We start from the raw sequence: 24208 nt of genomic DNA on the forward strand, positions 1-24208 counted from the left end.
TCTCGATAATTATCATACATCTACAAATATATTCCTTAATCTATATTGTTCCTCGATAATTATCAGACACATTAAATTAAAAATATGTTATTGAATTTGCTTTCGTTTTGCAAGTAAAATTAGCATATATATATATATATATATATATTATAAGATTTTATACTTGTTCAAGAGGGACTGTTACGACGAGATCGCCAGAGGGCCCTTAAAATCATAGGACCGGCACTGATAACGCGCTTCTATTGAGCGCCGACGTTGGTCGACCTAAAATAGCCATAGCTGGACCATCCTAGCGAAAGACCTCTAATTTCGATATTACATAAATATAAAACAACCAAAACTGACACAGCGGTGTGACCTAGGAGGTGGCCTTGCGCCTTCGTGACTACCTAGACGATCCCTTTCCATTGTCCGGAAAGAGCACGTCTAGTGCTTCGACGATGGACGCAGTCAGATTGCCGTCGAAGATCTTGTCAAAGGCCTCCAGCTCCGATGCGGATGGCGCTGATGGACCCTTAGTGTAGCCCATACGCTGCATGATCAACACCTCACCTCTCTTGGAAGCAGGTACTCGAGAGAGGCCCTGGGCCGCCAACTGCCTGCTCTGCCACGACAGCACCGGCTTAGCAGGAGCCTGCTTGGGAGGCTCACGAATAAGCGGAGTGAAGCTCTTGAGGCGGCGTGCAGCGGAGCTGTCGCTGACATCGACCGAGTGGTCCTCCTGAGGCGGCATACTGAACATGTCTGCATCCACCGTGGGCTCGGTCGGACAGAAGCCAGGCGGACCGCCCACCTCGTCATCCGTAGGCGCGTCAGCTCCTGAGGTGGTGGTCTGCGCCGCTTGTGGTGGCGTGACTTGAGACTGACCGTGCTCAAGTGACGGTGGAACCAAGTTCGTTGCCAGCTGAGCGGGGTAAGAGACCATCGTTGAAGTGGCGTAGGTGCACGCACTGGTGGCCACGAACAAGGCTGCAACCTCCTCCAGCATTGGGTCCTCTGAGACTTCGTGTGTGGCGAGCATCGCATCCGGGCATGGTGAGAGCAACAACGGGTCAAGGTCGGAGAGGCCCCAAATATGGCGCGTCTCGCTGGTCAGCCCGCCATGACCATCACAGGTGGTGACACTAGAGACCTTTGCCGCAGCGGTGTCTTCCCCCTTCAGACGTTGTCGACGCCTCCGACGTCTTCGACGTCGGCGCCCACCACCGTCACACGTAGCCGCACCCCGCACAGCTCCAGTCGAGCTCAGCGTGTCGCCCAGAGTGTGCGAGGGGTCACAGCGACCCGAGGTAGAGTGCCGACTAGGCGGCTAGGTGCCCGATGTAGGCTCTCGATCAGGTTGTCGTGACCGGCCTTCCGTGGCATCAGATGTGCCAGAGCTAGGAAGCATCGTCCAATGCCACTTGCAGTCCCGCGGGATGTGTCGGAACCCCTTGCATCGAAGGCAGCATGGAGGTAGCTTGCAGGTTGCCACCCTGTGCGTGGAGGAGAGACAGTTGAAGCACTTTTCGTGTAGGTCCGCTGGATAGCGGGTAGGGGGCCGCTGGTTTGCCGAAGATGCAGTGCGAGCGGGGTGTGCCCATTGGCGCCGCATGACGACCCCTGCGACAAGACCCCACGCCACGGAGTCGAGATGCGCTGGAGAGCGCCGCAGCACGGACCAAGCCGCATCTGAGCCAGTACACGCCGCTCGCGAGCATGTCCAGCTGTCCCTTCCTTGCCTCCTCGCGAGCGACCGAGGCGCCGGCTCCCGGCCCAGCGGCCTCCGCGTGTTCCAGGGCACGCTGGAGACCCGGCCACCCGACCGCGCATGGCCGCCTCCGTCGTCGATGCCTGGCCGCGCGATGGGTGGGGGTCGAGGTCGAGCTCAGCGAGGTGCATCTTGCCGGAGATCCGTTCGGAATCGGGGCCGTCACCGGCTGTCACTTCGTCGAGGCCGCCAGGAGGCAGGGATGGGAAGACCTCCAAGCATGGCTGGGCGGCCGCGGCGGCCGAACTGGCCAGCGCAGCCGCCGGCGCTAACGAAGCAGCCGCTAGAGGTCGGGCGGACAGCCACGCAGCGGGCGCGCCAGCGCAAGCCCCCACGCGCTGCTGGGAGAGGAAGGGGCGGAGAATGCGGGGAGGGGAGGGGAAGGAGGGAGGGACGGGTGCCGGCACTGCCACCGGCGGCGGCGGGAGGGCCCGCCAGGGGTCGGGTCGCTAGGGTTGGGAGCGGACTCGTGGACTCACGAGGCACCGTGGCCCTTGTCAATTTATTTATTTTTTTGCTACCTCCGTATAGCTGTCAAATGGAACTGTACAGATGCCGCATCTCTGCAAAGAATAAATTTATGGATCTGTCTAGTTAACAACCGGTTGTTTTAGCCCCTCCCAACAACTGAATTTTTTTCATACACTTACACCATCTTCTAGCTATATTTACACCGCTTTATTACTATATTTACAATGATTTATTTAGTGTAATTTATTGGACAGATTAATATAATTTAGGGATAACATAAGTCTTGGACAAATATATGTCAAATTTTCAAAAAAAAAAATAATTTTTTTCTATGGATTCCAGATACCAAAGAAATATATATATTAAATTGTTTATAAATGTCATCAAATTGTACGTAAACTTACAAATTTACAAATGGAAGAACAGAAACAGAGCAGGGGCCACGGGGGTGTGCGGCGGATGGCCGGCATGGGGGCCCGTGGCGGAGGGAGCCCGGTGTCGAGGATGGCGACGGACGACATCCGGAGCGCAGGCAACTGTGCAGGGGCATAGGAGGGTCCTACATGGATGCTTGCAATAACTGATTGTTCTCAATTTTTAATACATGTATCTTTTCATTAACTTCTCATTAAATGTTATTCTTCCGTGTTTGAGTCGCGGTCTCCTCGCAGTGCACAAGCGAGGGTAAGACTTGTCACTGACATCCTTCCCCAAACCTCGCACAGAGCGGGAGCTCTCTGCACTGGATACGCCCATATAAGTTGCTATAAGAAACTAGGCATCGAGGCCGGTTAGGTATTGAAATTTGCTCTTGAAAATTTCTTGTAAAAACTATGCATTGGAAATGCTCTAAGCCTCTAATTCATCTACTCTAGGCCACGGCCGTACCCGTGCACGAGGTCTGGCTATTTATATTGTGAATCCGTCTGTTCAGGCACACGAGCGCGTGTTTTTTTAGAGGGAATCACAATTTCCATTTCTGATACGGTGTTGAATCATCAGCAATCAAGTACATGATATGCGCCGAGATGGACACCAACATTGGTTCCTCAGCCGGATCACACAAACTCTCTAAAGAAGCCAATTCGTGAGCTACTGGATTACAAGAGCGTGGTCTCTGTGGATAACCTAGGAAATGAAGTTCATGGACTGCTGCGAAGCTCCGTAACAAGATGAGTTCATGGACAGCAAACTGCGAAGCTCCTCAACAAGACGAGTAACAACACTGAGATCGTAATCGCTCGAGTATACCGCTTGGACGACCGCCACGGCATCCAATTCAACGACCACATGTCCCACTCCCGCGTTAATCGCCGCTTGAACGCCTTGAATAAAAGCAATAAGCTCGCCTTGCAGCGGTTCAGTAGCGCTTCACGAGCTGTTCGGCTGATGGTTTTTGCGGCTGATAAGCCGGTTCATGCTGTTTTGTTGTGGCTGATAAGTTCTAAGTAAACAGGACGTCAATTCTTCCTTGACAAGCCGCAACCACATCACCGTCCGGATCTCGGAGTATACAGCCCCATCTGCCGTTCCAAGTGCCGGGATCAAAACCGCATCACAATTCACCTTCACATGATCTCCAGTTGGTTTCTCCTCTCTATATGCGTTCTCTGCAAACCAGCGCCGGTCCCGGCTCTCTCCCCCTGCCCTTCTCTGCCAAGCGCACCTGCACACCATGAATGATCCAGGCCGGGCCTCGGCAGTGCTCCCCTTCCCTAACGCGATTTCTCTCAGCCCAGCATAACCATAGAACTAGGCAGCGCTTCAGTTTCAGCTCCTCCTTCATTGCCATGACTGCTGCGACGACACCTGGGGCAGACGGTTGAGCCAACAAGATATCTTTCTCGAGTCATCTCCAGCTGACACCGTACGTTCTCGGCTAGGGCCTTGTTTAGTTGGCGAAATTTTTGGCAAAATGGTACTATAACACTTTCGTTGTTATTTGGCAATTAGTGTCCAATCATAGTCTAATTAGACTTAAAAGATTCGTCTCGTGAATTTCGTCTAAACTGTATAATTAGTTTTATTTTTTATTTATATTTAATGCTTCATGCATGCGTCTAAAGATTCGATATGACGGAAAATCTTGAAAAATTTTACAAAATGGAAGGGAACTAAACGGTACCTAGCTTACATTTGAGAAGAAAAAAAAAGGTGTGCCCCATCTTCGTCGAACCGTTGACAGACTGCACACCTAGGGCCTATTTGTAGGACCTTTTGCCCCAGCTTTACAAAACTGTTTTTCAGCTTCTCTTACTAAACATGTTAAGATAAAAAAGCTTCTTCCTATGAGCTATTTTCCAGCTCTTCTCACAGCACAAAAAACGAGGTGAAGCTCAAAATACTTCTTCCAGCATTCTCTCTGTTATTTTCCCTAAAAACTGTTTTACCAAATGTTTTCTGAAAATAGCTTTAGTTTTACTGATGAGCTGCTTTATGAAACTAAAGCTAAAAAATCACTTCACTGGTGAAGTTGAGCTATACCTAACAAGCCCGATTCCACCCCTCATCTCTTCAAAGTTCAAACGCGAGGACAGCAAAGAGAGCATACAATAACGGTGAAGTAACGGCACCCACTTAAATGGCAGATGGGAGGAAAAAAAACTAAAACCACCAATCGTGAAGTTATATTTATCGATGGCATGAGAAGGGAAACGGATGCGCATAGAATATATAGATTACATCGACATACAAGGAATTTTCTCTACACCTGCAGAGCCAAAGCAATAACGCTGTCCTGACAAGATTCTAAAGTGGGGGAAATGAGTAACGGACGGGTACAAAATCCTGGCAAACGAAATGCAAGAACATGACTTATTTCTTTGGTAGCAATACATCAGAACAACATTTGTCAACATGCTAACAATAAGAAGCACATAGTAAAGATTTTCCAAACGCAAAATTATCTTCCGTGCCATGGCTTGCAAAAGTCCATGGCAATAACATGTCATCACAAATATCTGCTATTGGAAGTATTTAAGTGGATCAACACTCAGACAGAAGTACAAAGCATTAAACAACTTGATAGTTAGCAGTGAGCAAACGAGCCTGCTGAGAAAACTTCGGAGGGTTGCCTTCCTTCAGAGGAATGATTCCAGTGACCTGAAAAGTTACAGGTAGACAAAATTAACAAGGAATGAATAGGGATACAGCAAGCATAGGTGGGGCTCATTAGACCATTATGTGGGAACCAACCTTCAGATCAGTGAAAGTACTCGATGCAGAAAATCCAACAGAGATGGGGAAAAATGATGATGGGTCAGCTGGGGGAACAACAAATTCCATGGAACCACTGCAAACGGTACAGAAGGGAATAGTTACAAGCAGTCAATCTACAAAATTGGACGATAATCACAAGCTAAATATTCAAATATTTCAGACCTGCGATTCGACTGGTCAATAAGGAGAATAGACCATTCCAACACAGAGTTTCTTGAGTCCAACCTGATTGCACAAGGAAAAAAAAATTAAGACAACAAGCACAAGCTGAAGTGCTCAATTCTATAAAACAAAGAAGGTATTGTGTAATGCCACGAAGAAATGAAGTAATGCAGTAACATAGCTTATTCAGATCTACAGTGCAGAGCTTATTCAGATCTATATTGCACAGCTTACTCAGACCTGGTGTACTACCATCTACTAGGATACAGCAGTCAAGTTATATACACAAAGTCCACTGTAACAGTTTGATATACCAGTTATAACAGCAGAAGTCTTGGGGATATCACATTTGACTTGTTAACATTAACAACAAATTTGACTTGTTAGCATTAACAACAAAAATGACTCACATAAAAAAGGACAGCAACAAAGTGGCATAAGGTCATGCACTAGTCACAAAGTTTATGCAATATACTTCAGTAAAACATAAGCATGAATAAATTGAAAAGGAAAGAAAATTGTACTTCCACTCTCCATCTATCTGTCTGACACTTGGAGGCTCCCGAAGTGCTGGCAGAGGTAAAGATATGACAACATTGTGCAGATCAAACATCTCAGAAGCTTCATATTCAATGTTCACATAGGTTTCATTTCCAGACACCGACGGCCAGCAATTGACTGCATCAGAAATAGCATGTTACCAAAAGTCCAAATTGGTAAACTGTTAGACAGAAGAAAACAAAGAGATTTCCACCTGACAGAGGTAAAGATGACTCATCCATCCCCTGGATTCTCCATTTCACCAGAGGAGTTTCATTTTGACCACTCGGAAAGGGCCTGTTTGGATCTTTTGCTCCCAAAATTTGCTGACCGTTAAACAAATCCTTGTTGATATTTGGGTGTGTTTTGAAGCTAAGACCAGGAATATCTTGGCTTTCAATCTACAACAAACCATATTATTAGAGAAATCAGCTCATAAACTAATTCATACGATGATATACTGCTGTGCAATGAATTTGATTATCGGCAATTAAAAAATAGCATAAGCTTAATGAAGGTGAATGTCATACTAATATAAAATAATGGTCTTTCCATGGGGAAAAAGAGCAGTAGAGGAATTATTTTAGTTGGAAGGTGACCACAACAGAAGGTAATGTTCTTACCAGGTTCACGTGACGAAGAAAATAAAATAAAATAAAATCAAGTTTTATACTATTATGAACTTTCTACAGTTAAAGCTTTCCATTCACAAATGTAAAGGGGAAGTACAAATGTAAAATGCTAGAATTTAGGAAAGGGCGTTACCTGCAATTGGATGAACCCATCAGTATCATTAAGAACCTGAAGAGCAAGTGTTCCTTGAACATCAAAGTTATTAATACCACCATCTCTTTTAACAACAACATTGAGCTTCTCTTCTATAGTCACTGTGACAGGGTCACTTGGTGGAAGAGCAGATCTTGTAGAAACTGCACTTGGTTGTACATCCTCCAAAATGACTTCTCCTTCAGCTTTCAAAGATTCGAGGAATTGATTCGTCTTCTGTGTCTTGCCTAATTTCATACCGAAACCTTTACCAGGTGCAGTAGCTGCTGTAGATGGACGACCTGTAGAAATATTGCTTGCAGTTAGAATCAAATGGGTCATATGCTAGCCCTGTACTGTCTCTAGCATTGACTGGAAATAAGGTAATGTAGTCCTGTTGCCCAAATACAAGTCATGAAAGATCTGAGTAGAACTTAATTACATAATGAACAAAATAAAGACAAGATTGAGCTATCACTAACCAACAATGGAACACGACAACAGAAGACTTATTTGTATTTACTATATGACCCTCCAGTTTTTGTTTAGCTAACTTGAATCTAACTCGTACCCACTATATGATTAAATTAAATAGTTTACCACAAAAAGATTATAAATGTATCATGAAAGAGACAAAGTGCAGTGGTACATAAGTTCATTTGCTATTTAAACAATAACTCCTCATCAACTTGTTTTGTAAACTAAGTCCGAGTTACAAAGTTCAACGGATTGATAAGCCTAACAATCTGAGAGGCTGCATGCTCCCAAGATATGATGTGACTGCAGAGTTATAATAAAAAAATTAAGGTGTAATATATGTACTATACATGATTCAAACATCCAGTTATACAAGAACTAGAAATAATAAAATATCTCAATACATTTCCATGAAATAAAAAATTCATGGTTGACCAAAAAACAAAAAAAAATGTAAATGCAAATACCAAAAGAAAGAACAAATTTAAATCATCAACATAAACTGATCACTGATGCAATAAGTTTGGTTTTTCTAAAATAAAATATTTATCAAGAAATGCAAGAGGAGCCTCCTTACCTTTGGGCTTGCTGGCAAATGAGTCCATGTCAGTGCTCAGTCCACCTAATCCAGAACCACTACCAAATCCAGAACCACTGATGCCCATGTCACTGAAAGTTTTTTCAATCACGCGTGGACCAGATATTGATGAGTATCCTCCTTTGTCAAGTTTGCCTCTTTCCATCTGCAATGAACACCACCCAAAAAATATACAACCTTAGACAATAATGAATTAAAGCCAAAAAACATGATTGCAGTAATTCATACCCAAAATAGCCTGACATGAGATTTCAATTTATACATCTTGGTGATGGAACCTAACTATTTTTTTTTTCTCTAAATAGCTTGTGTTTCGCTCTCATCTGATGAAATTTTCATTCTACTAATCATATCTGAAGGGGTCAGCAATTCATCTTTTCTTTATGCTTTTGCAGAAGTAAAAAATTATTTTATGAGAAACATATATTGCCAAAATATATTATAATTGGATGCTTTAACTTTACTGTGGCATTGCTTGAAGCATAGCCAAATAAGACTAAATTGACAGATAAATACCCATAACCCTAAATTAAACCGAATTTTGATGTATTTTAAATCTGGTAAAAAATAGTCAGACCTTCATTTTGTCAAGCTCATTAGCCCTCTTCTTCATGAGATCCTTGGTTTCATTGATTTTGGTTTGCATCATCAGCTTGTGTGCCTTCTCTTCATGGCTCTCCATCTCACAATATTGTTTGACTTGTTGCACTGTTACATTTTCCTTGTTCCCAAGAGAGATGGCTTCATCGAAAGCAAATATAATCTCGAATGCTGTTTTACAAATACCCTCCTCATCCAGGGAAGGGGAGTATTCAGGCACCTTTTCAAATGTTAAGGAGACAGTTGTGAAAGAACACACCACAGAATAGTAAAAGAGTTCATATATACACAGCACTCAAAAATGAGATTCATATTGGTAAAGGTTTTGCATAGATAGCATCAGTGTTTAAAGTGGTTGCTACATTGTATGTTTACCCCCTCAGTAATATGTAAGAATCTAGATTAGCTTGGATGTAATGTAAACCTAAAAGTTCAATTTTCTCCACAAGAATAGACAGTACAGTTATCTTGTACTTATCATTATCAAGGAAAAGATCAAGACAAACCTTTTCCCAATCCCCAACCCCTAGGTTCTATTTTTGATTCATAGATTAAATAGGATTATATAAATAAGGTAAATTCCAATGAGTGAGAAGATTAATATATGTCAGTAGGATACAAGCTTCGAGAGGAGCCTCAAAGTGTCCAGATCTTCAAGAATATTGCTCTGCTTGTTTGTGATGAGTAGAAGATATAAACCTTCAATAGGTTGATAAACATAACGCACATTTTCAGTTTCAACATAAGTGTGTTGTTTCCCAGTTCCAACCAGTTTCGGGAACGCGGCAAGTAATCCTTCAATTCTTATGCGAGACATGTCAACAAACTGTCTTGAAACAAGTGCTGCAATTGAAAACAGAAAAAAGAACAGCCCTCAGCCAAGTCCGTTCACTTCTTTAAAAGGATAATTAGGGGGAAAGCTAGATAAACTTAAACACATAGTAGTTTCATATTATGTGAATCCAGAGACTTGTCATATAAGAAAAGAACCGAGTAGTTAGCAACATGATACCAGATATTGCACCAAATTTGTTATAGAGTATTATAATAGATGGTGACTAGAGTCATTATAGCAGATAAATAAGTTATAAAATCAATTCCTTTGCGAATCGGCAATAATGAAGGATCTGATTAACTGAAGCACCACACCTTTTCCCGACTTTGAAACGATTGAAGCTGCAAGAACCACCTAGGGGTACACAAACGATAAAAAAAAACAGACCTATCAGAAACAATATACAGTAACTCAATGATAGCAAGGGAATAAATGTATAAAGATTCCTTGAAATCAGAAGATTAAATAAGTTTATTAGCACTACCTAGCGACTAGCAAGAGGATTAAAAGTAAAAAGACAATGAAACCAACTAGCCATACCATTTTTTATCGCCTTTGTTGCTGACCACAATTATTCAAACCAAGCCGTTAAACTATGAACCTGTCACATGAAAACAATTACACAATCAACAAAGTAATCACAACGAGAATACAACATGACTAATGACTGTCAGAACTGGGAAAAATGAAGGGGCAATTGCAGTCACTTAAAGTAATTTATTTCAGCAATCAACAGGAGCTATCAAAGACATGAACAAGGCAACTGATTTGCCCCTGTGATGCGATCTCAAATTAAATATGCCACTTAAAGTTTTGCACATAAATCAACACTAAACAGGGTATCAATCTGCTGTATCACATGATGCAGGGAACGATTAGAAGAGGACCATAATGGTTTTCAATTTAGTTACCCAACAACACGTATATGCAAACAGATCAAGGTGCTCAAACAGCCATTTGTTGCATCGTATTCCGTTCAACTGTGTTATTAACACATTATCAGGGACACATATCTACCGCATAGCACTGGTGCAAAGGTGATGTGATTACCAGTATACTACAGGCATCACATCGTTCGAGGTCAATGAAAGTAAAGAAAGATCAAAAAAGGAGTCATCCAAAACAACACTACCCTTGACATCATTCAGATTCAGGGTAGCACATTGTAAATGGGCCGGAAAAGCGTATGGACGCGCATTGCACCTGAACCTAAAGGAGAACTGACAAAGGCATCCCGGATCTAGGAGAGTACACCGAGAAGAAAATTGGCAGAGGCGGCCGGATCTAGAGGAGCAAAGCTAACCATGACGTGTGGTGGTCGCCATGAATGAAAGAAAAAAAAAGGATTTGGCATAACAGAGCGGCGAAAGGACGCCTGGATCTGGCCAGAATTGGCGTGCTCGGTTGCGCATGGCCGTAAGGGAAGCTAAGGGGCGGCCTTGCCAGTTTTATGCTCGTCGCCGGCAAAGGGCCCGGCGGAGACTTGGCGAATCATCTCAGATAAGCTAAATGGAACTACAAACCAGTGCTCCAAGCGGCTGGACCGTTGGTGATCGAAATCGAGCAAGAAAATGGTGAAGGGGAGAGGGAAGGGAGACCGAGGGCAAGAACGTACGTTGGAGGAGTGCGTGCGCCGGTGGTGCGTCTCCACCGGTGGCTGCGAGTTCGTCGGAGTCGGCACCGCCTCTGTCGCGCCTCCGCCCCCGCGAGATTCGTCGCCACTGCCGGGGTGCGAGATCTGTGTGTTGGAATGGGGAATTTTTATTTGCCTCTGTGCCCTGTGGCGGTGGGCTAGACCGATGGATGGATGGGCACCTCCGCACTTGGGCAGTTGGGCCTGGGTCGCCGTCGCCTTTGCGCTTTCTGGTCGTCTTCTTCTAACTCCAGCCAACTCAGCAGCTTCCCCTAAAAAAACACTCAGCAGCTTTCTCTATTAAAAAAAATAAAACTAGCTCAGAAGCTCAGCGCGTGTTTAGTTGGTTGCATTTTGGAATTTGGGTTAATGTAGCACTTTCATTTTTATTTGGCAATTAGTGTTCAATTATGGACTAATTAGGCTCAAAACATTCGTCTCGTAATTTCCAACCAAACTGTACAATTAGTTTTTTTTTTCCGTCTATATTTAATGTTCCATGCACGTATCGCAAGATTCGATATGATGGATACTGTAGCACTTTTTGAGAAAAAATTTTGGAACTAAACAAGGGCTCAACATAGGTTTTGTGTGCATCTACATCCTCCCTCCCAGAAAAAAAAAAGCCTCAAAGTCAAATAATGTAAAGTTTAACCATATATAAAATAAAAAATTACTAATATCTATGATATATAATGAATACCATTAAATAATATAATAATATGTTCTATAATAAATCTATTTAAAGATATAAATGTTGATATTATTTGAATCTAGCTAAATTTAAGATTATCGTTGACAACCAAAATTGTTTATTTTGTGAAGTTGTCAAAATGTGAAACGGACTTTACCATTGCGTTCCTCTCGTCGAGACAAGAAACATATATGGAATGTCTAATTCGGAGTCCGGATGAAGAAGTTATGCCCTCGGAAAAATGCCTCGTTGTCGGGAGTTCCGACCCAAGTCGAGACTTCCGACTGTCGAAAGTTCCGACGTGTGTCGGGACTTCCGGAAAGCCTAAAGAAATCTGCTCGGGTGTCTGGGGTTATCCATACGTCGGGAGTTCCGACAAAAGTCGGAAGTTCCGACTGTCAGGAGTTCCGACCCAAGTCGGGACTTCCGACTAGACTTCCGACATACCTGATAGAAAATCCTGTTCGGATTTGGCCTTTTGGATTCCGATCCGAACTGTTCCAAACTCGTGGGAAATTTGGAAAATAAGGCTTGGAGAGGTTTTCTACTGGGATAAGACCACCCCATCTATATATATGAGAGGATCATGGCCGATTGAGTATCCATCTATCCAATCGTCATACAAACCAATCTATTACCTCTGCCTTAACTCTTTTACCCTCTTCTCCAACCCCCATGCTGTTCATCCTTTGATCCGACGACCAAGGATGGTGCCCTAGGCTTGCCGGCCGACCTAGGGCAACCTGGCGACGTCCTTACCCTGACGGGGTCCCTCCTGGGCGAGAGCTTCGACGGTTTCTTTGCTAGTTTGCCTGAAAACTAGTCGGTTCTTCGTCACGTAAGCACGTTGGTTATCCTTCGATGGTTTGCTTGTAAACCTCTCCGTTCTTCACCACAAAAGAGTGACATCCTCACTGCGTTCTTTGGTCCGTAGCGGCCCGGGCGTCCCCCTATTAATATTTGATTCGGATCACTTGCAACGGTCAACAATTATTTGGCTTCTTGAAACCGAGATTTCATTTTTCTTGGGATTGCACCACTCATACGACGGCTGGTCGTTTGAGCCCGTTCTCGCTGCGGTACCCATGTCAGCATGTGACTAGCTTTTTAGCTTTCTTGAACTTCAGGACAGGTGCATACAATAGCACCTATTTAGATGAGCCAATTTCATATACGAGATTCATCCTTTATTACACTAGCATTTAAAACTTATAATTTATTTTTATTTAAGGTTGAGATAAACCCAGTTAAATTCAACTAAATAGCTAGCTTATTATCATGTCACGAGCACCACGGAACAAAATGTACCTCCCATTGCAATGCACACGTATGTTTGGTAGTTTCTTGAAAAGGGATAAAAAGAAAAACTTAATTTTGTTTTTTTTTCTAATTCATTTTTTTCCAAATTTGGCTAATTTTCTAAAAAAAATGTATCAACATCAATAAATTCAAATAAATGCATTATCCAAATCCAGAACATATCTCGTGGAGAATTTTATGAAACTAATTTGATTTTGTCTATGTTGATTCATTTTTCTATAAAATTAGTTCGAGTTAAAGAAGTTTGACTTTACACAAAGTTTAAGTGAATATAACTTGGAAAGGAATGAGTACTTCTGTAACACCCAAAATTTCCTCTTTTGGAAAATAGGTTTAAAAGGATTTAATTCTGTATTTTGTGCTCATGAAATGTAGAAATAAATAAATTTCTCATGAAATTAAAATTTATCATAAAATAGTAACATGTATGTGCATTCATGTCGATGCATATTATTTTGTGAATGTTTGGTATTTATCAAAAATTTCAAAGAGAATTGAAATTTGAATTGAAAATGCTTTTGAAAAATTTGTTTGGAAAAAAGAAAAAAAGAAATTTCTTTCCTTTCTCCCCTCCTCTGTTTTCAGCCCGAGCAGCCGCGCCAGCCCGGCTCGGCCTCCCCCTGGCGCCCCGCGCCGGCCCAGCAACCGCGCCGGCCCAGCTCCGCGCCAGCCAACCGCAGCCGCGCTGCTCGCCTCAGCAACTGTCGCGTCCAGCCGCTGACGCCCGGCCCCGCCTGTCAGCTCCCCCACCTTCCTCCCGCAACCGCAGCCCCGGTCAAGCCGCGGCCACAACCGCGCCCGCTCCACGCGCGTTGTGGGAGCGCCCCCTCCCCGCGCCCTGGCCTCTACAAAACGGAGCCCACGCCCGAGCCGCCCCCCTGCTGCCTCTCCCCGCTCTAGTTTTCGCCCTCGCTCACGCCTCGGAGGCCGCAACCGGCGCACGGAGAACACCGAAGACCGCCATCCGCCGTCCGCCGTGACGCGCCTTCCCCGAGCCGTCTTCGACCCCTTTCTTCCCCGCGGTGAGACCCCCATGTTCCCCTCTCTCTCCCCGACCTTTTCCTTTGGCGTTTGGTGACTTGTATGGCCGTTCGCTTGCGGCCGGGAAGCTCTTGGCCGCCGGCCATGGCGACCGCCGCCTCGGCCTTCCCCTCCGGCCACCTTTTTGGCCTAGCCGTGATCCCCTGCTCCTCCGCATCTTCCCGGTGCCTTCGAATACGCTTTCCATGGACCGTGGCCCCCTAACCGAGCTCGCCGGCGAGTCCTCGCCGTCGGCCAAGGCGCCTGGCCGCCTGGAACACTGTTCTGGCCAGCCCCCCCCCTTGTTCTCTCTCCTCCGAAATAATCCTAGCCGTCCATCACGAGATCAAAGGCCCTGGTTGGCCGATACCCTTTCGTCGTGGCAAATTTGTTAAAGAGCCCCTCCCTTTTTCCGAAATAGAACCCGCCGTCCTTAGCGTATTTCCCCGTGTACGCTTTCTCGTTTTGAAAGCGTAAAGTTAACTGTTTTAGTTCAAAGTACGTTTTCAGTATTTACAGAAATACCATTTGAACTGTTTTGCTTATAAAATCGTCGTTTTAGCTCCAAATTTATCCGTTCAAATTGCGTTAGCTTCGTAATTTCATAATCTACATGTTAGAACCATTGTTAGTTAAGTTTGGAACTTTTAAATTTCATGATTAGTTTTAATTAAATATATTGCTATAGAAAATCCCGTTTAAATCATAACTTTCGCATCTTAGCTCCGTTTTTCGTGAACTTCGCGTTGACGTGATCGTAGTGAGACGTAGATTATTTTCACAAACATTTTATCTTGTTTTCTATACTGTTGGTGTACTGTTCTAATTATAGGAATGTTTGCTTTGCATGAATGCCTTTGGAATGTTGTATGTTGCCGTGTTGGTTGCGTTCAGACGGTGAGGAGAACGTTGGAGACCAAGAATTCTTCGACGACCAGCAGGACCAGCAAGAGTTTATGAACCAAGGCAAGTATAGCATGGGCCTACCTTGATATCATATTCATCATTATTAATTACTCATTTACATGTGTCTAATTTTGATACTCGTAAGGACATCCTAGTGATTGATTATCCTGTTCCTTGTCTCCTATGGGTTATTTGCATATGGGTAGATTGCTAGTGCTCTAACTGAACATGATCTATACGATGATGAATGATTCTATGGAACTAAAAGTATAACATGAGTTATAACAACTGTTCCATAGGGCGAAGTTGCAAATGAGTTTTGATCATGTTGCTCCCGGCCCTCCATAAGGACTTATCTGTCAGCAAAGGCTGGGACTGACAGTGCAACCGGGAGAGTCATATGGCTCTGACTTTAGCTCAGTAAAGGCTGGGACTGACAGTGCAACCGGGAGAGTCATATGGCTCTGACTTTAGCTCAGTAATAGGACCTTTTCTAGCTAGTTAGAGGTTACCTTTTTGGCGCAAATGGGGCTTGCCATGTTGGGTATAAGGCTACCTCTGTTCCTATGTGTATAGCCGCGATGGATATGTGCCATAGGAAAGGAGGTTCCTACATCTGCCAGCCGAGGAAACCTAGCGGCCCTAACTTGTTAGAGAAACCTATGAAATGGCTTCATAGTATACCCTGCCCGCTCACCTTGGCAGTGACATGGGAGTAATTAACCCAGGCATATGGGAATCACGACTCGCGGTGAATGTGCACCACCTCTGCAGAGGGTAACAAACTGTTATAACAGCCGTGCTCATGGTCACGAGCGGCCCGGAAAACTCACAGAATAACTGGATACTTGTTGATGATCATTTAAGTTGTTCTATGATGATATATGATACACTTGACCCGGATATCTGTTCATATGGGATTAAATGGGAGCTTAAGCATAATTTGATAATACCGGATAATAAAAGCTTGACTTACTAAAAATGCTAACTGCAGTAAACCAGTGTCAACCTTTTTGAGCTTCATAACCCCATGTTAACTTGTTAAGTACGGGATCTACTTACACTTGTTTATTTCTTTATTTGGATAAAAATCCCGGATGGGTAACAGATGACAACGGGTATGAGGAATTCCCTGAGGATTTTTAGGCTTGTGGTCAACCAGTTGACCTTCCCTGTGATGAAGCCCCACGAGAGAGTTATCTTTTTATATTCCGCTGTGTGATGTAAGACTATGTTATATTATGAATCTGATATAAGAGACACCGTGATGATACTTTATGTAATTTGTCAGCTTGTGTTTGTGATTGACCCCTGGGCACACATGAGTTTTGTACATTCAATTTTATCCTTAAAATTGGATGTGACAAATTGGTATCAGAGTCGTGTTGACTATAGGACGCAAGCCTAGTTAGAAAACGGTCGTTTTAGCATCTTTGCTCCTCTGGTTTCTTGCTTACTGTCTTATTCTTGTTATTTTATTCAAACATTTATGCTTTTCATACCTTAATCTATTATGTAAAATTGTTGATTCTAATTCTATCTCACTTTAAATCTATAGATGTCTCATAACCCGAAGACTGCTCGCCTCAGCACTGCTGGCTATCGTGCCCTGTTCACCCCATGTGCTCCACAGGCGGAGAAGGAGATTGTGATCATCTCCGACGATGAGGAGATGGCTACCCCAACACCTGCACCTGCTCCTACACCAGCTGTTGCACCGGTCTATCCTGTCGTAGCTACACCTGAGGAGTCGACGGCTACTTCCCCTACACCTGCACCATCCCCAGCTATCCCCGTGGTGGATGAGGAGATAGGCTAGAAGTGCAAGTACTACTTCAAGCTAGCCCCAGAGACGGCCTACTACCACACCCTCCTCACTCACGTGCTGGACGACTACTACCCCGACCTGCACGCCTCCATCAGCTACCACTTTGTAGAGTACCAGCATCCATTGGAGGCTACCTTCTGAAAGGTAGAGCTGGTGGTCACCGCGTGGAACGACATCAAGAATGGACATGAGGTGGAGACTATCCACCGAGCCACTGCCAGGAGGGCCCATGCCTTGGATGGCATGGAAGATGCAGTGCAGGATGCCTACATCTACTACCATGGTCGTCGCTTTGAGGCCATGAGAGAGGGTCGCTTCAGGTTCCTTCCTCGCAATGATCATGAGGGTGTTTGGCAGGTCTTGGCTCCACCAGAGGGTAACCCAACTCTAGAAGCGATAGTGCAGCATGTCCATGCCATGCAGGGGGTGGATGAGGAAGTCAAAGGAGAACTGCGTGCATCTCAGAGGGCTGAGAGACGTCTCCAGAAGCAAGTGGATGAACTTCAAGCTCAACTTGGGTAGCCATCAATCTATAAGAAGAAGCGCTGGTCCTTCACCATGATTGACACCGCTCCATAGGTGTTAGGTGCCTTGATTTAGACTACCACGTCGTTAGTTCATGTTTCATATTTAGTCTTGTTTGGTCTTGTGAACTTGGATGATTAGATGTTTTAATTTGTGAACTTGGTTGATTTGGTATTTGTTTGATTGCTGGAAGTTTGTGGGCATATCCACAACTTCCTTAGATTGGAACCTTAAGTTTAGAATGAAATCTTAATACAGATGTTTCGCTTTATATTATCTCTGCTGTGCTGATTTCTGGAGCAGCCTGTGTTCTTATCTGGTATCTCGAAATCTGGGCTGTCAAAAATTCTGAAATTTTTGTGGAGATAACTAGACTTCTGTATCTTTCAAATATCTCTAGAATCACATCAATAGCTATTCAGGTTTGTGAGATCTAGCTGTCACAAGTTGATGTTCCTGCGCTGTCTAGAACCCAGAACAGATTCGGTTTAGCTCTACTTTTGACCATGTGTGTGTCAGAATCTGTAAAAGTGATCTACATAAAAGTTGTAGCTGATCTCCTAAGCTTTCTAACAATTCTTAGTACACCTCTGTTGGATCTCTGAAACTCGAGTTATAACAGTTTTACTGAACTGCTGAATTTGAATCTTGTCCAGAAAATTCTCAGCATTGTTTCTTATCTTTTGTAAGCTCTCTATAATTGGAAAATCTCTAAATTTTGCGCATTTGTTGGAAAACAGATGGCCACAAGAGGAGGAAGAGGCAGAGGCCATGGTCATGGATGTGATGCTCTCATAAATCCACCACCACCACCACCTGTGACCATGGAACAAATATTGGGAATGCAAGCGTAGTTGATACAAGCTATGATGCAGCGCTTGGACAATGAACCTGCAAGAGGACCATCGCCTATTCAGGTCAGAGATAAGCGTGGAGAGTTTATGAAGGGTCATCCACCAGTGTTCACTCATGCCTCAGACCCTATGGAGGCAGATGATTGGTTGCGTGCTGTAGAGAAGCAACTTAATATAGCACAATGCAACAATCTGGAGAAGGTGTTGTATGCTTCTGGTCAACTCCAGGGAGCAGCTCAGGATTGGTGGGATTCTTTCCAGTATGGACGTCCCAACAATGCTCCTACTATCACCTAGCAGGAATTCAAGGACAATTTCCGATCTTATTATATCCCTGATGGACTCGTGGAATTAAAGCAGGAGGAATTCAGGTCCCTCAAACAAGGATCCATGACTGTGGTGGAGTATCATGATAAGTTTGCTCAACTGTCACGCTATGCTCCAAATGATGTGGCTGAGGACAAGGATAAGCAACGCCATTTCCTCAAGGGACTCTATGATGGACTATAGCTTCAACTGATGTCCAACACCTACCCCAACTTTCAGTCATTAGTGAACCACGCTATTGTGATTGACGATAAGCGCAAAGAGATGGAAGCCAAGAAGAGGAGGCTTCAAGGGCAAGCTTCTGGAAGTAACACTCACCCACGTGCCTATCCCCAGCATGGTTTCCAACAAAGGAATCAAGGACCATCTAACCAGGGAAACCGTGGTCAGTATCCTCAACAGAATCAGTTCCAGCAACGCCCTCAGTACCAGCAACAGTATGGTAATCAGCATCCCCCGCAACAGACTGGCAATTCGGCAACACGCCAGGGACCATCCAACAATGCTCCTATAAAGAGTGGTGCACCCAATAACCCCAATGCCTGCTACCGCTGTGGAGAAGTAGGTCACTATGCTCATCAGTGCCCTAAGAAGCAGAACCAACAAGCACCTCAGAACCAGACTGGCAATCAGAAGTTCAACGCCCGACCACCTCACACTACGAAGGTGAACTATGTGTCATCTGATGCAGCTCAAGAGACATCAGAGGTCATGTTGGGTACATTCAGCGTCAACTCTATCTCTGCTACAATACTTTTTGATTCTGGTGCTTCGCATTCTTTTATTTCCCAAGCTTTTGTTAGAATGCATAGCATACCTTTGTGTGCCATGAAAAACCCCATACTAGTAAATTCACCAGGAGGTAGTATGCCCGCTTCATATTGGAGTCCCTCAACTAGCATTTCCTTAAGGGGGTAGACTTCAAAGTGAAACCAATTGTCTTGAGAACAGCGGGAATTGATCTTATCCTGGGAATGGATTGGATGAAACAACACCGGGCAGTGATTCAGTGTTAGGAGAAATCTGTGGTTGTGACATCACTCAATGGAGATAGAATCTGTGTAGAAGTGGTAGTGCAAGCTCAGCCTATAGCCACAGTGAATCAGCTAGATGGTGAAGCTAATAAACAAGATCGTGTCATGGAGGAGTTTCTGGATGTCTTCCCCGATGACTTGCTAGGTATGCCACCTGACCGAGACATTGAATTCATTATTGAATTATTACCTGGAACTGCACCAATAGCTAAATGTCCATATAGAATGGGGGTTAATAAATTAGAAGAGCTTAAGAAACAACTAAAAGAGTTGCAAGAAAAAGGTTTCATACGCCCCAGTTCTTCCCCGTGGGGGGCACCTATGATCTTTGTGGATAAGAAGGATGGTAGTCAACGGATGTGTGTGGATTACCATTCACTTAATGAGGTTACAATCAAGAATAAATACCCTTTGCCTAGGATTGATGATTTGTTCAATCAGTTGAGAGGAGCCCATGTGTTCTCCAAGATTGATCTCCGCTCAGGGTACCATCAGCTAAAGATTCAAAACTCGAACATACCCAAGACAACATTCACTACACGGTATGGATTATATGAGTACACCGTTATGTCTTTTGGATTGACCAATGCACCTGCATACTTCATGTATCTGATGAATAAGGTGTTCATGGAGTTTCTGGATAAATTTGTGGTGGTATTCATAGATGACATACTAATATTCTCCAAGACTGAAGAAGAACATGCTGAACATATAAGGTTAGTCTTGCAAAAGCTTAGAGAACATAAGTTGTATGCTAAGCGGAGCAAGTGTGAGTTTTGGTTGAAGGAAGTCTCTTTTCTAGGTCATGTTGTCTCCAATGGTGGAATAGCAGTGGATCCAGGCAAAGTGCAAGATGTATTGAATTGGAAACCACCAACCACTGTAAGTGAGATTCATAGCTTTTTGGGATTGGCTGGATACTACAGAAGGTTCATTGAAGGTTTTTCCAAGCTAGCCAAGCCTATGACAGCTTTGTTGGAAAAGAATGCTAAGTATGCATGGTCGGATAAATGCCAGGCAAACTTTGATGAGCTAAAGAAGAGATTGACTACAGCTCCAGTATTAATTCTGCCTGATTTAAGCAAGAACTTCTCTATATATTGTGATGCATCCCGTTTGGGCCTTGGATGTGTGCTTATGCAAGAAGGAAGAGTGGTGGCATATGCATCTAGACAATTGAGGAAGCATGAGTTGAATTACCCTACTCATGACTTAGAATTGGCAGCTGTGGTTCATGCTTTGAAGATCTAGAGACATTATCTAATTGGACATAAGAGTGATATCTATACTGATCATAAGAGTTTGAAGTATATCTTTACCCAATCAGATCTGAATCTAAGACAACGTCGTTGGTTGGAATTGATCAAAGACTATGATGTTGGAAGTGCATTATCACCCAGGAAAGGCAAACATCGTAGCTGATGCACTTAGCAAAAAGAGCTATGCCAATGGACTTTAGATGACATCTATGTCAGCAGAGTTGTGTGCTGAAATGGAGTATCTCAACTTGAGCCTTGTCACTAATGCAATAGAATTGGTGATAGAGCCTACATTGGAGCAAGAGATACGCAAAGGTCAATTGGAGGATGAAAAACTTAAGGAGATAGCAGAGAATGTAGTGCTTGGAAAGGCACCCGGATTCAGAATAGATGAGAATGGCACTCTTTGGTTCAGAAAAAGGATATGTGTACCTGAAGTGAAGGTTGTCCATGATGCAATTCTATAAGAGGCCCATGAGTCTGCTTATTCTATACATCCCGGAAGTACCAAGATGTATTTGGATCTCAAGGAGAAGTATTGGTGGTATGGTTTGAAGAGAGATATGGCAGAGTATGTGGCTTTGTGTGACACTTGTCAAAGAGTGAAAGCTGAGCATCAAAGACCTACAGGGTTGCTACAACCAATGAAGATTCCTGAATGGAAATGGGAAGAAGTTGGTATGGATTTTATCATAGGATTGCCCCACACTCAAAGAGGTTATGATTCAATATGAGTAATAGTGGATTGACTCACCAAGGTTGCCCACTTTTTACCAGTCAAGACTACCTATACAGGTGCAAGACTAGCAAAATTGTACATAGAAAGAATAGTGTTCTTACATGGTGTTCCCAAGAAAATTGTGTCGGATAGAGGCACTCAGTTTACATCACAATTCTAGCATAAAGTACATAGGTCTTTGGGGACAAAGTTGAATTTTAGTTCTGCTTACCACCCTCAAACTGATGGACAAACTAAAATGATCAACCAGATTTTGGAAGATATGTTGAGAGCTTATGCACTACAGTATGGTGATAGTTGGGATAAGAGTCTACCATATGCAGAGTTCTCGTACAACAATAGTTATCAGAAGAGTCTCAAGATGGCACCTTTCGAGGCATTGTATGGATGAAAATGTAGAACGCCTTTGTTCTGGAATCAAACTGGTGAAACTCAAGTGTTTGGACCCGATGTCCTTAGAGACACAGAAGAACAAGTGAGAATGATTAGAGACAATTTGAGAGTGGCTCAGTCCCGACAGAAGAGTTACGCTGATACTCGCAGAAGAGAGCTGACTTTCGAAGTTGGTGATTATGTGTATTTGAAGGTGTCGCCAATGAGAAGTGTGAAAAGATTCAATATGAAGGGAAAGTTAGCACCAAGGTATATTGGACCTTTTAAGATCCTAGAGAGACATGGAGAAATAGCTTATCAGTTGGAACTGCCTGAGAGTTTGTCAGGTGTGCACGACGTGTTCCATGTTTCCCAATTGAAAAAGTGTTTGAGGGTACCAGAAGAGCAGATTCCTTTGGAAGAACTTGCTATTAAGAAAGATCTTACTTATGAAGAGTATCCGATAAAGATCTTGGAAACTGCCAAAAGAGTTACAAGAAGCCGAACCATAAAGATGTGCAAGGTGCAGTGGAATCGGTATACAGAGGATGAAGCTACTTGGGAAAGAGAAGAGGATCTGAGAAAGTCTTACCCACAACTGTTTGAGTAAGCAATCACCTGAATCTCGAGGACGAGATTCATCTTAAGGGGGGTAGAATTGTAACACCCAAAATTTCCTCTTTTGGAAAATAGGTTGAAAAGGATTTAATTCTGTATTTTGTGCTCGTGAAATGTAGAAATAAATAAATTTCTCATGAAATTAAAATTTATCATAAAATAGTAACATGTATGTGCATTCATGTCGATGCATATTATTTTGTGAATGTTTGGTATTTATCAAAAATTTCAAAGAGAATTAAAATTTCAATTGAAAATGCTTTTGAAAAATTTGTTTGGAAAAAGAAAAAAAAAGAAATTTCTTTCCTTTCTCCCCTCCTCTGTTTTCAGCCCGAGCAGCCGCGCTAGCCCGACTCGGCCTCCCCCTGGCGCCCCGTGCCGGCCCAACCCCACGCCAGCCCAGCAACCGCGCCGGCCTAGCTCCGCGTCAGCCAACCGCAGCCGCGCTGCTTGCCTCAGCAACTGTCGCGCCTAGCCGCTGACGCCCGGCCCCGCCTGTCAGCTCCCCCACCTTCCTCCCGCAACCGCAGCCCCGGTCAAGCCGCGGCCGCAACCGCGCTCGCTCCACGCACGTCGTGGGAGCGCCCCCTCCCCACGCCCCGGCCTCTACAAAACGGAGCCCACACCTGAGCTGCCCCCATGCTGCCTCTCCCCGCTCCAGTTTTCGCCCCCGCTCACGCCTCAGAGGCCGCAACCGGCGCACGGAGAACACTGAAGATCGCCGTCCGCCGTTCGCTGTGACCCGCCTTCCCTGAGCCATCTCTGACCCCTTTCTTCCCCGCGGTGAGACCCCATGCTCCCCTCTCTCTCTCCCTGTCCTTTTCCTTTGGCGTTTGGTGACTTGTATGGCCATTTCACGTGCGGCAGGGAAGCTCTTGGCCGTTGGCCATGGTGACCGCCGCCTTGGCCTTCCCCTCCGGCCACCTTTTTGGCCTAGCCATGATCCCCTGCTCCTCCGCATCTTCCCGGTGCCTTCGGATACGCTTTCCATGGACCGTGGCCCCCTAACCGAGCTCGCCGGCGAGTCCTCGCTGTCGGCCATGGTGCCTGGCCGCCTAGAACACTGTTCTGGCCAGGCCCCCCCCCTTGTTCTCTCCTCCGAAATAATCCTAGCCGTCCATCGCGAGATCAAAGGCCCTGGTTGGCCGATACCCTTTCGCCGTGGCAAATTTATTAAAGAGACCCTCCCTTTTTCCAAAATAGAACCCGCCGTCCTTAGCGTATTTCCCCGTGTACGCTTTCTCGTTTTGAAAGCGTAAAGTTAACTGTTTTAGTTCAAAGTACGTTTTCAGTATTTACAGAAATGCCATTTGAACTGTTTTGCTTATAAAATCGTCGTTTTAGCTCCAAATTGATCCGTTCAAATTGCGTTAGCTTCGTAATTTCATAATCTACATGTTAGAACCACTGTTAGTTAAGTTTGGAACTTTTAAATTTCATGATTAGTTTTAATTAAATATATTGCTATAGGAAATCCCGTTTAAATCATAACTTTCGCATTTTAGCTCCGTTTTTCGTGAACTTCACGTTGACATGATCGTAGCGAGATGTAGATTATTTTCACAAACATTTTATCTTGTTTTCTATACTGTTGGTGTACTATTCTAATTATAGGAATGTTTGCTTTGCATGAATGCCTTTAGAATGTTGTATGTTGCCGTG

The 24208-nt window shown here is 44.1% G+C and overlaps 1 protein-coding gene across 1 annotated transcript; it reads right to left on the minus strand.

Moving 5' to 3' along the window:
* Nucleotides 1–5009: 5009 nt before the first annotated feature.
* LOC136504243 (coatomer subunit delta-2-like) lies at nt 5010–11249 on the minus strand. Its single transcript, XM_066499099.1, has 12 exons — nt 11033–11249; nt 9958–10018; nt 9732–9771; nt 9202–9425; nt 8560–8802; nt 7962–8127; nt 6908–7209; nt 6357–6543; nt 6127–6280; nt 5603–5665; nt 5417–5513; nt 5010–5323 (listed from the first exon to the last, which is right to left on the minus strand). The coding sequence occupies exons 2-12, from the start codon at nt 9958–9960 to the stop codon at nt 5234–5236; spliced, it is 1569 nt and encodes a 522-aa protein (XP_066355196.1). The 5' UTR covers nt 9961–10018; nt 11033–11249; the 3' UTR covers nt 5010–5233.
* Between the last annotated feature and the right edge of the window lie 12959 nt (nt 11250–24208).

This window comes from Miscanthus floridulus, chromosome 14 (genome assembly GCF_019320115.1).
Source record: "Miscanthus floridulus cultivar M001 chromosome 14, ASM1932011v1, whole genome shotgun sequence".
NCBI classification, from domain to species: domain Eukaryota; kingdom Viridiplantae; phylum Streptophyta; class Magnoliopsida; order Poales; family Poaceae; genus Miscanthus; species Miscanthus floridulus.

What these genes read in the sequence shown, in the direction of transcription:
- LOC136504243 (XM_066499099.1), bottom strand. An exon ending in CGTTTCAAAGTCGGGAAAAG is followed by an intron (nt 9,426 to 9,731) that starts GTGTGGTGCTTC and finishes TTTCAATTGCAG; the next exon opens with CACTTGTTTCAAGACAGTTT. An exon ending in GTACTTTCACTGATCTGAAG is followed by an intron (nt 5,324 to 5,416) that starts GTTGGTTCCCAC and finishes GTAACTTTTCAG; the next exon opens with GTCACTGGAATCATTCCTCT.